The 15,288-nt window shown below is 43.5% G+C and overlaps 2 protein-coding genes across 6 annotated transcripts in view; both read right to left on the reverse strand.

Moving 5' to 3' along the window:
• LOC124045491 (zinc finger protein 335-like) overlaps positions 1 to 5,160 on the reverse strand; it is a 30,301-nt gene extending 25,141 nt beyond the window's left edge. For 3 of the 5 annotated variants that reach the window (XM_046364815.1, XM_046364814.1, XM_046364813.1), the window contains exons 1-5: positions 5,026 to 5,160; positions 3,560 to 3,772; positions 2,928 to 3,068; positions 2,542 to 2,656; positions 2,300 to 2,383 (exon numbers count right to left, since the gene is read on the reverse strand). In XM_046364815.1, the coding sequence (XP_046220771.1) occupies positions 2,300 to 2,383; positions 2,542 to 2,656; positions 2,928 to 3,068; positions 3,560 to 3,772 (553 nt within the window). In that variant the 5' untranslated portion in view covers positions 5,026 to 5,160. The remainder of the gene's footprint in view (positions 1 to 2,299; positions 2,384 to 2,541; positions 2,657 to 2,927; positions 3,069 to 3,559; positions 3,773 to 5,025) is intronic. The other 2 variants (XM_046364816.1, XM_046364818.1) reach the window with 2 other exon arrangements.
• Positions 5,161 to 5,705: 545 nt separating this feature from the next.
• On the reverse strand, positions 5,706 to 14,238 carry LOC124045492 (matrix metalloproteinase-9-like). Its single transcript, XM_046364820.1, has 13 exons — positions 13,937 to 14,238; positions 13,399 to 13,637; positions 12,985 to 13,133; positions 12,529 to 12,657; positions 11,649 to 11,822; positions 10,945 to 11,118; positions 10,555 to 10,728; positions 9,352 to 9,507; positions 8,860 to 9,067; positions 7,735 to 7,874; positions 7,399 to 7,549; positions 6,846 to 6,949; positions 5,706 to 6,625 (listed from the first exon to the last, which is right to left on the reverse strand). Exons 1-13 carry the CDS (start codon positions 14,078 to 14,080, stop codon positions 6,501 to 6,503), a joined length of 2,067 nt encoding a protein of 688 aa, XP_046220776.1. The 5' UTR covers positions 14,081 to 14,238; the 3' UTR covers positions 5,706 to 6,500.
• Between the last annotated feature and the right edge of the window lie 1,050 nt (positions 14,239 to 15,288).

The raw sequence follows: 15,288 nt of genomic DNA on the forward strand, positions 1-15,288 counted from the left end.
AATCAGAAATAATTGCTTATGCGTACCTTCACGTGTGTATGTGCAAAATACTACCGTACTGTTCTCAGATTCTTAATATGATAGATTTTAGATATAAACATGGGGTTTGGTTGCAAAACGCTATATATCAATTGTGTGCTGAAACGGAATGTGCGTGTCCTGTACACACACAAAACAATGGTTCTAAATAGTATCAGATAGGGGTTCTTCGGCTTGTAACTATAGCGGAACCCTTTTTGGTGCTTTATAGAACCCCTTTGAAGGTTCAATAAAGAACCATTCTCATAAGTTTATATATGGAACCTTTGATTTGTGGTTGTTTCACCAAGCTATCTTAAGATAAATGCACTAACTAAGTCGCTCTAGATAAGAGCATCTACTAAATGACTCTGTATTCATTTAAAAAAAATCTCATATATACACCGAGTGTACAAAACGTTAAGGACGCCTTCCTAATATTGAGTTGCATCCCCTCTTTTCCACTCAGAACAGACTCCATCCGTTAGGGCATGGACTCTACAAGGTGTTGTAAACGTTCCACAGAGATGCTGTCCCATGTTGATTCCAATGCTTCCCACAGTTGTGTCAAGTTGGCTGGATGTTCTTTGGGTTATGGACCATTCTTGATACACACGGGAAACTGTTGAGCGTGAAAAACCCAGTAGCGTTGCAGTTCTTGACACAAACCGGTGCGCCTGGCCCCTACTACCATACCCGGTTCAAAGCCACTTAAATTGTTCTTGCCCAATCACCCTCTGAATCACACACGTACACAATCCATGTCTCAATTGTCTCAAGGCTTAAACATCCTTCTTTAACCTGTCTCCTCCCCTTAATCTACACTGATTGAAGTGGATTTAACAATTGACATCAATAAGGGATCATGGCTTTCACTTGGATTTGCCTGGTCAGTCTATGTCATGGAAAGAGCAGGTGTCCTTAATGTTTTGTATACTTAGTGTATATTGATGTCACAAAATGTATCATTTGTACAGTTCTTTATTAAAAGTGTAGTTATTGTCACATTTGACTGTAAAATAAACCCATTTCTCTGCGAATGAGGTGGATATATAACGTTTTGCAACAAAACATGATTATTTGTCTCTGAAAGAAAACCATCAAGCGACATATTTCCAACTAACAACAACTTTGTCATTGAACAACACCATTTTTTACCTTTATTTAACTAGGCAAGTCAGTTAAGAACAAATTCTTATTTTCAATGACGGCCTAGGAACCATGGGTTAACTGCCTGTTCAGTGGCAGAACGACAGTACCTTGTCAGCTCGGGGGTTTGAACTTGCAAGTCCAACACTCTAACCACTAGGCTACCCTGCCGCCCCAGTCCATGATAAGATGGTGAAAAAACATCTCTTTCATAAGTTCTTTAAACAACAAAAGCTAATTTACCAACATTTCCTAATATATAGCTTTTTGAAATTAAACTTAATTTGATCTACACAATACATTTCTATCTTTACATTCTATAAATGTCCATTCTCCTGAATGTCCATCGCTCCAGGTGTACCTAATCAAGTCAAACCACTGACCCAAATATATTTTGTACAGATAAGTGTTCTTGATCCAAAAACACACTATACCATCTTCAAAGGGATAGTTTATTCAGATTACAAACATGATGTTCAACCTGCCTTGGCTGCGTCTGCTTCTGACTTCTTGACTTATGAAATATACTTATTAATTTCACTGAGGGAAAGGTGGGGAATGTATAACGTTTACATTCTGTCAGGATATGTTATTGTTAGCCATCAGGGATCCTCTGGGAGGAGAACAGACACAGTCTGGTATCAGTCACCATATCAGCCGTGAGTTGGGGAGGAGTGTTGCACTTTGGAAGTGAGGAAGAACGGATATCACGAAAGGTTCTGTCTAGCAACAGAGATGCATTGGCTGTTCAGACGTGTAAGGAGGAGACTCAGCATAGGAGAAAGGGTTAAATATCAGTGCTTGTGTGAATATGTCTTTTGTCTGTTCAGCTGTTCGACCCTTTGGGGTGAATAAACTTGATTTATGCTTTCATAGAGTCCGTCCAGTTCTTACTCTGACATTTAGACCCTAACAGCTGTATTAGCTGCACTCTCGCTAACACTTAACATTAAAACACTATTGTGTCTGTGTAAAAAAAAATGTATTTACTTTTGAAGCAACATTTTCTTAGCGTGTTCTTCCATAATACTTTAGTAATAGCATTTTAATTGTCGAGCAATGAGCGGAGAGTTTTTGTAACTACTGTACACAAGCGGAATTAGTTACTGTAGCCTGTGAGAGAAAAGCTCACCATCATCTGATCCTTGTAGTATCAAATACTGACCCTCACTGGTCTCTGCAGCTCCGTCCTCTGCACTGGTCACTGCTAAACAACCTGGAGAACAAGGATACATAGATATTGACTGATGGACAGACTACATTACCTGAATGGAGTATGTTGGTACTGACATTGCTTGTGTCTAATGTTTTATATATTTTCACGATTGACAGGAATCAAATTTCCTTCGGGGGAAAATATTTTCATTCCCTCACCATTCATGATGTCGGGTCCGATGGTAGACTCTATGATCTTGTCTATGGCTGATCCCAGATCTGAGGAGGTGGAGGCTGTCGAGTCAGACACCGCCGCGCTGGAGTGAACCATCACCTGTAATACAATATACGATATGACGTTTTTAAAAATGTATGTTTTAACCTTAATTTAACTTGGCAAGTCAGTTAAGAAAAAAACACATCATTCAACTAAAGTAGGTAAAAATAACCATATATCAGTCAATCCAAGTCAAACCTAAAAGAAACACCACAGCTATTAGCTAAATCAATGCTAGTAAGAAAAGAAAATAATGTTGTTGTTTTTTTTTTTTTGGGGGGGTACTATGGGCTGAACCAAGGTGTGCTTGAATATTAGAGATGCTCACCTGGGCTGACCCAGACACCAGGATGGACTGTGTTACAGTGGAGACGCTGGTGGACTGGGCCACAGAGGAGGAGTCTGGGAGGTGGACGGTGGCCCTGTGGTGGGTGACATCTGTACTGGAACTAGTCTCTGGTAGGAACACCTGGAAACAGAAACACGGGTGAGAGGCATGGACACGGTGACTAACTAAAACATTAAGGTCACTCTGTGGATGGTCCCATATAGATGCTCTACAGATGGTCATACTGTCAACAAACTATCTATTGATAAGCAACTGCTTGTTATGGCTACAGTTATAGGGTTAGGTTGAGAATAAGGGTTAGGATAAGGGTTAAGGTTAGTAGATAGTTAGTTGACATTTATTGAACATCTATAAACCATCTATTTGGAACTGTCCAAAAATAAAATTGTTACTAAAACACTAGAGCCCCTACCAGGACAACCAAACATAGACGTCTTTGGATCCTTGAAAAAGTGCTTTATAAAATGTATTATGATTATCATTACAAACACACAGGCTTTAAGTGTATTACTTTTGACTTTATTACACTGTACCATTAAGTATCTCTTGTATGTTACATAGCATTAAAGTTTGCTGATCCTGAACAGTTCAGATAGTGTTGTTGTTAATACCGGGACCCCCTCTGAGCTCTGTCCTACGTGGCAGTCTGACTCTGGGGCAATGCCGTGGTGGTGCTGGCTGTGATGGTGGGATGCTGCATCACTGCTGTCTGCCGACATGGCCTCTGAGGACTCCATGCCCATACCGCTCTCCGACGGCTCCTCCATTCCGGACCCCGACGGACCCACATCACTGCTGCTCTCCACCTCTATCTCCCCTTCCATCTATAGCATAGAAAATAATATGGTCCATAGCAGAGCTTTTAGAATAGAATGTTCATTTTCCCCAGAGGGAACTTCAGTATCCAAAGAGAGACTGGGTGACATGTTCAGTGTGTGAGGGAATCAAACCCACAACCTTGGCAGGTGTTGAGGGGCGACAGGGTAGCCTAGTGGTTAGCGTGTTGGACTAGCAGCCGAAAGGTTGAAAGTTCAAATCCCTGAGCTGATAAGGTACAAATCTGTCGTTCTGCCCCTGAACAGGCAGTTAACCCACTGTTCCTAGGCCGTCATTGAAAATAAGAATTTGTTCTTAACTGACTTGCCTAGTTAAATAAAATAAATTGTCAACATAATGCTGTAACTCTTGGGCCATCTGACCCATTTCCATGCTTAGGAATGGTCACACACTACACTAGAGATATCTATATTGATGATGGACACCAGTTTTCAACTGTCTATCGAATATCCATCCATCTTCTGGCATTAGCCTATTCTTTCACAGGGAGTGTACTTTTAATTGGATATTGATTGTGTGAAATGCCCTTAAAAAGTAATTGCAGTTTATTGCATATCAGTTTAGAGGTGTTTCTCTAGAGTAGCATTCGTGAGGGTGCTTTGTTGAACGGACTCCTTTCTGTGGGTCGTTGAGTTGTGAAGGTAAACAATACCACTGATGAACATACAGTAGCTATCGAGCTAGTTAGCTAGCTCCATGGCTAACTGTAACTTAACCACATTGGACGTGGTTTCTTCTTCTTTGTGCTTAGATAGCCAAAGTGAAAGCCAAGTTTACTAGCAAGTAGCTAAACTAGCTAATAATAGTAGCTTTGCTAGGAAGACAGCAAGGTTAGTTAGCCAGCTAACGTCGAAAAGCCAGTCAGATCCTGATAAAATAATACTGCTGACACGAGGTTGCACAACACATGCAACAAGGTCGGGTGGCATAAACAGGTCAAACATAGCCATTTATTATCGTTTTTTTTTTTTTGACGGCTATAGCTAAACACACCTGGAGTCGAGCGTGTAGCTAATAACGACCCCACTCTTTCTGATTTAAACAAGCCTAGCTGCCCTCCCTCTTGCCTGCTCCGCCATTTTCCCATCCTTGGTTTTGCATTCAGGCATTATAGAACCTACCAAAGCGTGGGGCCTCAAGGGCCTCAGCAAAAACAGATTGTCCAACGCTCGTTCCTGAAGAAAATGTAATTAATTTATCTCTATAAACACGAGATCCTGTGGGATATTTTTTCACTTACCGCGTATTGCGAGTTGAATTCGTTTATGACTTAGTAGACACGACAAACAGTATAAGAAGTTGTACGCGATAATTGCTACTCCATTCTAGTCGGGCGCCATCAGTATCTCCTCGCTTCCTGTTCGACAAAAACCGGATCTTATTTCTCTGTTTTGCTAAAGTGGAAGCCGCTTTAGAAGGTGCTCCTTGCATTTTTATTATGTTAAGGACAGCTTCCCCCTCCAATTAATCGTATTAAACGATTCTATTCAATAAAGAGAATGAAGAGTATATTTAGATGTTTGGGGAAAGTATATGATTATTGTTTCCAGAGGAATAATTACAGAATTTGACTACGAGCAGCGCAGTTCATTTTCAAGTGTAATATCGAGGTTCTTGCGATGTTGCATCAAGCTGCTTCTTACGATTGTAAAATAGCATCTTGATGATTGTATAACCATGGTTAGATGTTACAATGTATCTATTTACTTAGATTTCTTATAATGTGGCTGTGGCACCTTAATAACGCTGGATGTTTGGCTCTGTCAGCTGTGTGGACATTCAACAACGACCAAAAACCAGGCATAGCTCCCAACTATTATGCGGAACCTTCATTGTGTTGACAGCAGAGAGGAAGAGGCCTGGTGACCGCTGCACAATATGATTAGTTAGCTATATAGTTAAAATGACAACAACTAATAATGAAGTGCGATTTGTTTATTGAATTTCCAGTTCTAATACAAAACATTGATTTACTTACGAAATAACTTAAACGTGATGGAGACACCATTGCGTGACATCCAGTGCAAAAATACATGGCTTTTTGAGCCAGTTCAGAAATATAAAATAACACCAAATAAACCAACATTGCATTGTTGAACACAATAATAAGACTAGAGGGTAATAATACATACAAATTCATGGCTCATCAAAAAATATCTGCTCCAGGCAGATAGGCTTAAGCACCAACAGATTGTGAATCGGATCTGCTGGTGCTGAAATCGTTATTTCAGGGCAGTGGTTATGTGTCTCTAGACCCTACACTAGAGGACAATAAATCCATTTACTCACACAGTTAGAAGGAAATTGCCCGTACATGTGTATCATTTGGTTTGACCTGAATCAACTGGACGGGGGGCAATAATTTCACCGTCTTAAAAAGCACACAAAGTGGGGCATCGTTTCAACTTTACAAACGGCACCCCATACACCAACAGTACCACAATCACGCATCTGCATAATTCTCGCGTCAGATATCCCCTTTTATAGCCTCAGGAGAGACAGAGAGCATAGCAATACGTTGGCAAGACAGCACAAACAAATCTGTGACTCTAAGAATGAACATCCTGTTGGAAAGGTTCTTAAAATATTCAGCCCAGAAACAGTGCCATAGAAATATTTATACTAGAACCAAGATGGCCCCTTAGACCCGTCACGAAATACTGACTTGAATGGGGATACTCATTCTAGTACGTCAATTTCTATGGGTAAAGTAGCTCAGTAGCGGAAGTTGGAGGAGTCGGTACACTTCAGGATGTCATACTTCACGTATCCCACACGGTCTACCTGTCTCCTAGAGTTCATTCGCCAGTAGAAACGATCCCGACAGAAGTAGATGTGGCCTAGAGTAGGAACAATCACAATAGGTTATGAGGAGTTAAACATGATTGTGAGTTATATCGTGATTGTGAGTTACTACATGATTGTAATGTGTCTAACTTTGATAAGAAAGTACATACTAAACTGACAGTTGCTGTAATATTTTTTTGCTTTGTGTAGAATAAAATATAAGGCCCTTTTTAAAGGTCTACACACAGAGTAAATTAATAATTTAATATTTACCCTTGAAGTGGAAGACATCATGAGCATCATTGGGAACACCCCCGAAGACGATGTCTGTGAAGCGGGGATATCCCTTGTCGATATTCTGGCCCTTCACATCCAGCCTGTAAGGATCAGATACATTTGGTTTGGTTATTACAAAACATAGACCTACAGATACAGTAAATAGTTAGAGGTTGAACCTTGATCCTTGAGCTCTTCTGATCCTCTTCATCTTCTAGTTACTTTTCAGGTCAGTATTCTCTAGGTTATGATAATATATCTTACAACAATATTCTGCTGCTTAGCAGTCACTTTTATCCAAAGCAATTTACAATACAGTGAGTGCATGCATTTGACGCGATGACGATCCCTTCAGAACTTGAACCCACAACCTTATCTCAACACCCCCTACTTCCTAAACTCAGGCTTTTATTTCTCATGTGTTTTTGTTCTACCTTATGTTCTTTTTAGTACTACATTGATATTGATTACTGCATTTTTTTTGTGTGTTTTAGAGCTTGCAAGAAAGGTATTTCACTACTTGTATACGGGACATTGAAACTTGACTCACCTCCAGTAGTTCTCTCCACTGAAGAGCAACACCTTGCCTTTCCCTCTCTGCAGTGCTCCCTCCACCTTCTCTACAGTAGAGGGCAGACCCAGTTTGTCAATGCTGCGGGGTCCCAGGAGACTCTGTCCTGTATACACCCAGAACCTGGTGCCTGTGGGATAACAGAGACAAAGCTTAGAGTCTGTGTGTGTGTGTGTGTGTGTGTGTGTGTGTGTGTGTGTGTGTGTGTGTGTGTGTGTGTGTGTGTGTGTGTGTGTGTGTGTGTGTGTGTGTGTGTGTGTGTGTGTGTGTGTGTGTGTGTGTGTGTGTGTGTGTAAAAATCAGAATTCTGTTTACCTGAGAAGAAGTAGATTTTCTTTGTCACAAGGTCCTCAAAGGCCGTGTCAATGACGGCCGGCAGAGCTGGCCACCTCTCAGACATGGAGAACGGACCCTTCAGTCCACCGTCAGTCTTGCTTGACAACCTCCAATATTGCCTGTTGAATCAGCAAAAATAAATCACAATTATGAATTTAGCAACAATGTATATATATATATTTTTTTACATTGTAAGATAATGGGCTACAATTTCATAAGAAATTGTCACTATAATGATTCAATAAGTATTCATGAGCGCTTATGGTCCTTGTGGTGTAGCTGTTCTTAGTAGTGAAAAGGTGATCCAGTGTAAGGAATATGTGAATCCTTGGCTTGTTTATTTACATTCTGTCCTGTACTCTTTCATTGTATATCCTGTTTTTATCTCAGGTTATCTCTCCCTTAGCCCATAACTCTATCTTGTATCTCTCTCCAGTTATCTCTCCCTCAGCCCATAACTCTGTCCTGTATCTCTCTCCAAGTTATCTCTCCCTTAGCCCATAACTCTATCCTGTATCTCTCTCCAGTTATCTCTCCCTCAGCCCATAACTCTGTCCTGTATCTCTCTCCAAGTTATCTCTCCCTTAGCCCATAACTCTATCCTGTATCTCTCTCCAGTTATCTCTCCCTTAGCCCATAACTCTGTCCTGTATCTCTCTCCAAGTTATCTCTCCCTCAGCCCATAACTCTGTCCTGTATCTCTCTCCAGTTATCTCTCCCTTAGCCCATAACTCTGTCCTGTATCTCTCTCCAGTTATCTCTCCCTCAGCCCATAACTCTGTCCTGTATCTCTCTCCAGTTATCTCTCCCTTAGCCCAAAACTCTGTCCTGTATCTCTCTCCAAGTTATCTCTCCCTTAGCCCATAAGTCTGTCCTGTATCTCTCTCCAAGTTATCTCTCCCTTAGCCCATAACTCTGTCCTGTATCTCTCTCCAGTTATCACTCCCTTAGCCCATAACTCTGTCCTGTATGTCTCTACAGTTATCTCTCCCTTATCTCACAACTCTTGTTGTGAGGAGCACAACACCCATTTAACATCAAAGCCCTCAAAAAGGTTCTACTGTCGGACCGCAAAGCAAACTTCTTTTTTAAAAGGTTGCTCACCCATCCTTGAAGAAGTGCAGGTCTCCATCGATCTCTGTGATGGCGTCGAACTTGTTGATCTGGCAGGCGTCCTGGGATGGGTCCACAGGGTGTGTAGTGGTGGGGCTGGTAGTGGTGGTAGTGGGGGTGTTGGGCTCAGGCTCATCGCTGGGACCAGGTGTAGGGATGGTGGGCCCAGGGGGTGTGGGGTCAGGGCCTGTCTTGGATCCTGGGTGGGAAGATAGTGGGAAGGAATGCAATGAATTAAATGAATAACACTTAACTATTGTCATTGTTGTTCCATTACCAACGGGTCTCTGTTGTGATAGGGGGAAATACTGCGTTGTTGTATGTATGTTGTGAATTCTGTGGGATCACATGATATTGCAGCCTGGTGCAAGGTCTGTTTGTTTCACCAACTCCTATGGTAGTTGTCAGTCAAGAAAGCGTGAACAGATCTAGGACCAGACTAGGGATATTGTGTAATCATGTCATATTGTGATAATATCATACCATAGAGATACTGAATGCCCTCAACATCATCTTCATGCAGGGAGAAGTCTTCCACGTAGCTGTACATGGGATACATGAGGGCGTCTCTGATGTTGGAGTGGTCCAGACCCAGGGCATGACCAAACTCGTGGGCCGCAACCAGGAACAGACTGTAGCCTGAGAGAGGAGAGGGTGAGTAGAAACACATCATTAAGTCAGTTGTGGTGTGCACCTATGACCTGAGTGTCAGTCTGCTATCATGCCAACTACCCGTCAATCATTGTCACGTTTGGCTGTAAAATGACAGTAATGGAGTTGGCTCGAGCACAAACAGATCTGGGATTAGGCTATAGAAGGAGACAACAGATCTGGGACCAGGGTATAGAAGGAGACAACAGATCTGGGACCAGGCTATAGAAGGAGACAACAGATAGAGATAACTGGAGAGAGATACATGATAGTGTTATGGGCTAAGGGAGAGATAACCTGAGAGAAAAACAGGATATACAATGTAAGAGACCAGGCTATAGAACGAGACAACAGATCTGGGACCAGGCTATAGAAGGAGACAACAGATCAAGGACCAGGCTATAGAATTTGACAACAGATCTGGGACCAGGCTAGTGCACCTACAGTAATATACATTTTCCACACTATTGAACCAAGATGAGCTAAACTGCATTAGCCTGGTTATGTATATACCTAGAATCGTGCTTGAAAGGGCAATTTCAAAGTAAATGATCTGAGCCAGCAGTTTGAGTCAGCATGGTAGGTGCCCTGATGTTGTCTCTGACTGTCAGCCAGCAGTTTGAGTCGGCATGGTAGGTGCACTTACGCTGTCTCTGACTGTCAGCCAGCAGTTTGAGTCGGCATGGTAGGTGCCCTGATGTTGTCTCTGACTGTCAGCCAGCAGTTTGAGTCAGCATGGTAGGTGCCCTGATGTTGTCTCTGACTGTCAGCCAGCAGTTTGAGTCGGCATGGTAGGTGCCCTGATGTTGTCTCTGACTGTCAGCCAGCAGTTTGAGTCAGCATGGTAGGTGCCCTGACGTTGTCTCTGACTGTCAGCCAGCAGTTTGAGTCAGCATGGTAGGTGCCCTGATGTTGTCTCTGACTGTCAGCCAGCAGTTTGAGTCGGCATGGTAGGTGCCCTGACGTTGTCTCTGACTGTCAGCCAGCAGTTTGAGTCATCATGGTAGGTGCACTTACGCTGTCTATGTCACTCACCCCTATCTGGGCAGAAGCCCCATTTCGTGTCTGCGTCAAAGTCGCTGGTGGTAGCGCACCACAGCCTGCCGTCTCCCCGTCCCTCGCTGGTGCATGAGTCATACTTCTTCCCCAGGAAGACAAAGGGGAACTGGCACGGCTCTCCTTCAGAGTTTCCACCAATCACAGCCGTATCTGTCATAACACAGACACAACACTATTAGGGAACATGTGTTACTCTAGCTGTACTTGATTGTGGTTTCCTGGAGCAATGGAAACATTGGAATAGTCCCAAAAATGCAAACCCCGCCCATCTGACTCTCCAGACAGGATCAATAAAACATTCAAAGTATTTGAAAGAAAAATAATACTGTTTGAACCCAGGTCTGGTAGTGGTGACAGTGACCTCACCTCTGTTGGGACAGAAGCCATACTTCTTATCCTTGTCAAAGTTGTCTGTGGTGGAACACCAGCGGTATCCATCACTGCGACCCTCTGTCGTGCAACCTTCATATGTCTCCCCCAGGAACACGAAGGGGAACACACATTCTTTGCCGTTGCTGTTTCCGTCAAATGTGTACAGAACTGTGCGTGAGAAAAAGGAGAGAGGGAGCGAGAGAGAGAAAGAGGAGAGAGGGAGCGAGAGAGAGAAAGAGGGGAGAGAAAGAGGTATAGAGAGAGAGAGAGAGAGAGAGAGAGAGAGAGAGAGAGAGAGAGAGAGAGAGAGAGAGAGAGAGAGAGAGGGAGAGAGAGAGAGAGAGAGAGAGGGAGAGAAAGAGGGGGAGAGAGAAGAGGTAGAGAGAGAGAGAGAGAGAGAGAGAGAGAGAGAGAGAGAGAGAGAGAGAGAGAGAGAGAGAGAGAGAGAGAGAGAGAGAGAGAGAGAAATAGGAGAGAGGGAGCGAGAGAGAGAAAGAGGGGAGAGAAAGAGGTAGAGAGAGAGAGAGAGAGAGAGAGAGAGAGAGAGAGAAAGAGGAGAGAGGGAGCGAGAGAGAGAAAGAAGGAGAGAAAGAAGTAGAGAGAGAGAGGGGCATATGATTAGAGGCATGTCAAAGAAAACTCGGTCTAAAATACTTTCTGACCAATCATTCCTCTCAAGTATTAACTGTAAATCTTACGTTCACTTGGACAGAAGCCGAATTTCTTGTCTCTGCCGTAGTCGGCTGTGGTGGCACACCAGGGCAGGTTGTCAGAGCGCCCCTCTGTGGTGCAGGTGGAGTACTCTTTGCCCTCGAAGGAAAAAGGGAAGTGGCACAGAGCACCCTCTGCGTTGCCAAAGCTAGTCTTCACAGCTGGAACAAAAAAAGTGATGTTTTTATTGGGAGCAATTGTGAACAATGTGCTATGTCAAACATGATTAAATACATATAGGAAGATGGTTCACTGGAGCTCAAGATTTCAATCCTACAGATGACGTGGAGATGTTGGCAGAGGCACATAGTTCAGTTCAATCTCAGTCAATAAGATGCTTCAAATGGGCACTACGGGGTGACCTAGCACCATGAAGCACTGACTGACAGGGGTGACCTTGCACCATGAAGCACTGACTGACAGGGGTGACCTTGCACCATGAAGCACTGACTGACAGGGGTGACCTAGCACCATGAAGCACTGACTGACAGGGGTGACCTAGAACCATGAAGCACTGTCTGACAGGGGTGACCTAGAACCATGAAGCACTGTCTGACAGGGGTGACCTAGAACCATGAAGCACTGTCTGACAGGGGTGACCTAGAACCATGAAGCACTGTCTGACAGGGGTGACCTAGAACCATGAAGCACTGTCTGACAGGGGTGACCTAGAACCATGAAGCACTGTCTGACAGGGGTGACCTAGAACCATGAAGCACTGACTGACAGGGGTGAATTAGCACCATGAAGCACTGACTGACAGGGGTGACCTAGAACCATGAAGCACTGACTGACAGGGGTGACCTAGCACCATGAAGCATTGACTGACTGAAACAGCCAGGATTGACTATACAGCTCCATGCTGACCTGCTCCTTTGCCGAGGGTCCAGTTTTCGTCGTCGTCAAAGTGGGCGTCTCCCTGTATGCCCTCACCAGGGGGGAAGGCGTGGGCCAGAAGGCCGTCCTTACCATCGAAGGGGTAGCCGTCTCCATGATCTGGAAAATAACAAGGCAATGAATTAATGCCATTAATTTCATGCAGGGTTCGGGTTAATCCTATTTCAATTTGGTCAGTTCAGTTCCTTCCTTTCATGTTTCTTCAATAAAGATTAATTTGGATGTGTATTCTTCAACTTAGAGATATGTATTAAAAATGTAAATGTTTTGGGAGGCCCGAGGCTGTTTAATTGATGCTTTCAGAGATTGTATAGCCTTGAAATCCAAAACTGACATACGCCGTTTCACTGAAGTGAAACAATGGGTGAAAAACAGCGCGTCCGTTTGAATCTCAGGCTGCGTACAGTTCCTGCCGCCCTGCGTTACCTGCTTTTCCAAATGACACCATGATGTCAGCGGTGCCGTCGAAGAGTCGCGTGAAGGTGAGAGGGGTGACATCACTCCACACCTTGAATGCTCTGGCGAAGGCGTCGTCTATCAGAGAGGCTTCCATGTCTGGAGAGTAGTTCAGGATCCTAGAGAGAAAAGCAAATCACCTATGAAGGACACTGAGGCTTCAACGACCACATGTTTAGCTACTTGCTCTGTTTGCTATAAATCATATAGTATTTCCAGGCCATTGTTACACTGTGCACACCTGGCTTTAACTTCTCCACACACTATACTTGTAACCCTAACCTAGTCCACACGCTCAATTGCTACCGACTGGGTGGATGAGATTAGCCTCAACCCTAATGCTTAGAACCCTAAACCAGTCCCACATAATCCCCTTCACAGTACCTGTATGTAACATCATGATGATCCCATTTCAGGTCCCCGTCAAAGGTCTGGTAGGAGCGTATATCAGGGACCCCACAGCGAGGTGCCTTCATGGCTGCTACCGTAGACTTGTCCAGCGTCCCTGTCTCCTCCAACCCCATCTGCCTCTGCATTCTCATCAGAGCCTTGGAGGTGGACACCATAGACTGGAAACCACTGCGGTGCTGAACATTCATGTAGCCAAACCTCTTCAAGTAGCTCTGGAGGTAGGAAATAATGAATGCAATGAGATTTAATAGATAATTAGATCATTGTAAATAATGAGATAGCAACTGTTGAGATTATTGCATATAAATAGAAATGACTCCATTTAGATTGATTGACTTTAGGTTTATATTATGTCATGACAATGAGACACGATGGACAATTCGCCAAATGTATTTTAGCAATCCTCCACACACAGCCCAGGCTGTATGTTTTATTTTCAGGACAAATTCAATCTGTTTATAGATTTAAAAAGCTAGAACATTTAATGCGTCTCTATGCATCTGCTACTCACTTCTGCCAGCTCCATATCCGTCATGTTCTTGAGGACATCTCCAGGGAAGGTGACAGACACGGTTTTCTCCAGGGGAACGCACCATCCACCTACCGTGCACATTGCCAACACTAGGAAAACCAGAACTCTATGGTGAGATCTCATGGTGAGACCAAGGTAAGATGAAAGTTGCCCAAAGTAATAGAGAAGATACGATGTGATGTGCCAGACAGCCAATGAAGAGACTCTCAGTGACAGTAACAAAGCTTGCAGTGGATCACTGTTCCTTGAAGTTTAGTGGATAGGATGTTCTTTGGTGCTTTGTGCTTTGGGTTCAGTATTTATGCTCTCAGTCTTAGTCACCCTCTTAACCTCCACCCCCTTTCTCTCTCTCTCTCTCTCTCTCTCTCTCTCTCTCTCTCTCTCTCTCTCTCTCTCTCTCTCTCTCTCTCTCTCTCTCTCTCTCTCTCTCTCTCTCTCTCTCTCTCTCTCTCTCTCTCTCTCTCTCTCTCTGTCTGTCTGTCTATCTCTCTCCCAGTCATTACTCCTCCCATGGGAGTGAGCATTATGTTATTGTTCAGGGGGTTTCCAAAATGTAGTAATCTACAAATGTATCCCAATATCTAACTTTTTTTGTTCCGTTTTGACATGTACAAGGATCACAGGAGATTGGTGTAACCTTAATTAGGGAGGACGGGGGCTCGTGGTAATGACTGGAGCAGAAATCAGTGGAATGATATCAAATACATCAAACACATGGTTTCCATGAGTTTGATGCCGTTGCATTCACTCTGTTCCAGCCATTATTATGAGCTGTCCTCCCGTCACCAGCCTCCACTGATGAGGATAACATACACAGTTGACTCCTGAACAGGTAATCAAATGGCTACCCGGTCTATTTGCATTGTGTGCCCCCCTCACCCCCCCAATCTCTCTTTTTAAGCTGCTGCTACTCTCTGTTTATCATATATGCATGCATGTTTATCATATATGTGCTCCCGCACATTGGCTAACCGGGGTATCTGCATTGTGTCCCACCACCCGCCAACCCATCTTTTACGCTTCTGCTACTCTCTGTTCATCATATATGCATAGTCACTTTAACCATATCTACATGTACATACTACCTCAACCAGCCTGACTAACCGGTGTCTGTATGTAGCCTCGCTACATTTATAGCCTCGCTACTGTATATAGCCTGTCTTTTTACTGTTGTTTTATTTCTTTACTTACCTATTGTTCATCTAACACCTTTTTTTGCACTATTGGTTAGAGCCTGTAAGTAAACATTTCACTGTAAGACTGTACACCTGTTGTATTCAGCGCCCGTGACAGATACACTTTGATTTGATTTGATTTGAACAGGGTATGCC

The sequence above is a fragment of the Oncorhynchus gorbuscha genome, linkage group LG10 (genome assembly GCF_021184085.1).
Source record: "Oncorhynchus gorbuscha isolate QuinsamMale2020 ecotype Even-year linkage group LG10, OgorEven_v1.0, whole genome shotgun sequence".
NCBI lineage: Eukaryota > Metazoa > Chordata > Actinopteri > Salmoniformes > Salmonidae > Oncorhynchus > Oncorhynchus gorbuscha.

Coding starts and splice junctions, on each gene's coding strand:
- LOC124045492 (XM_046364820.1), bottom strand. CDS start 14,080: ATGAGATCTCACCATAGAGTTCTGGTTTTCCTAGTGTTGGCAATGTGC. Junction 9,068..9,351: donor GGGCATTCAGTATCTCTATG/GTATGATATTAT, acceptor CTTCCCACCCAG/GATCCAAGACAGGCCCTGAC. Junction 7,875..8,859: donor CTGCACTTCTTCAAGGATGG/GTGAGCAACCTT, acceptor CTGATTCAACAG/GCAATATTGGAGGTTGTCAA.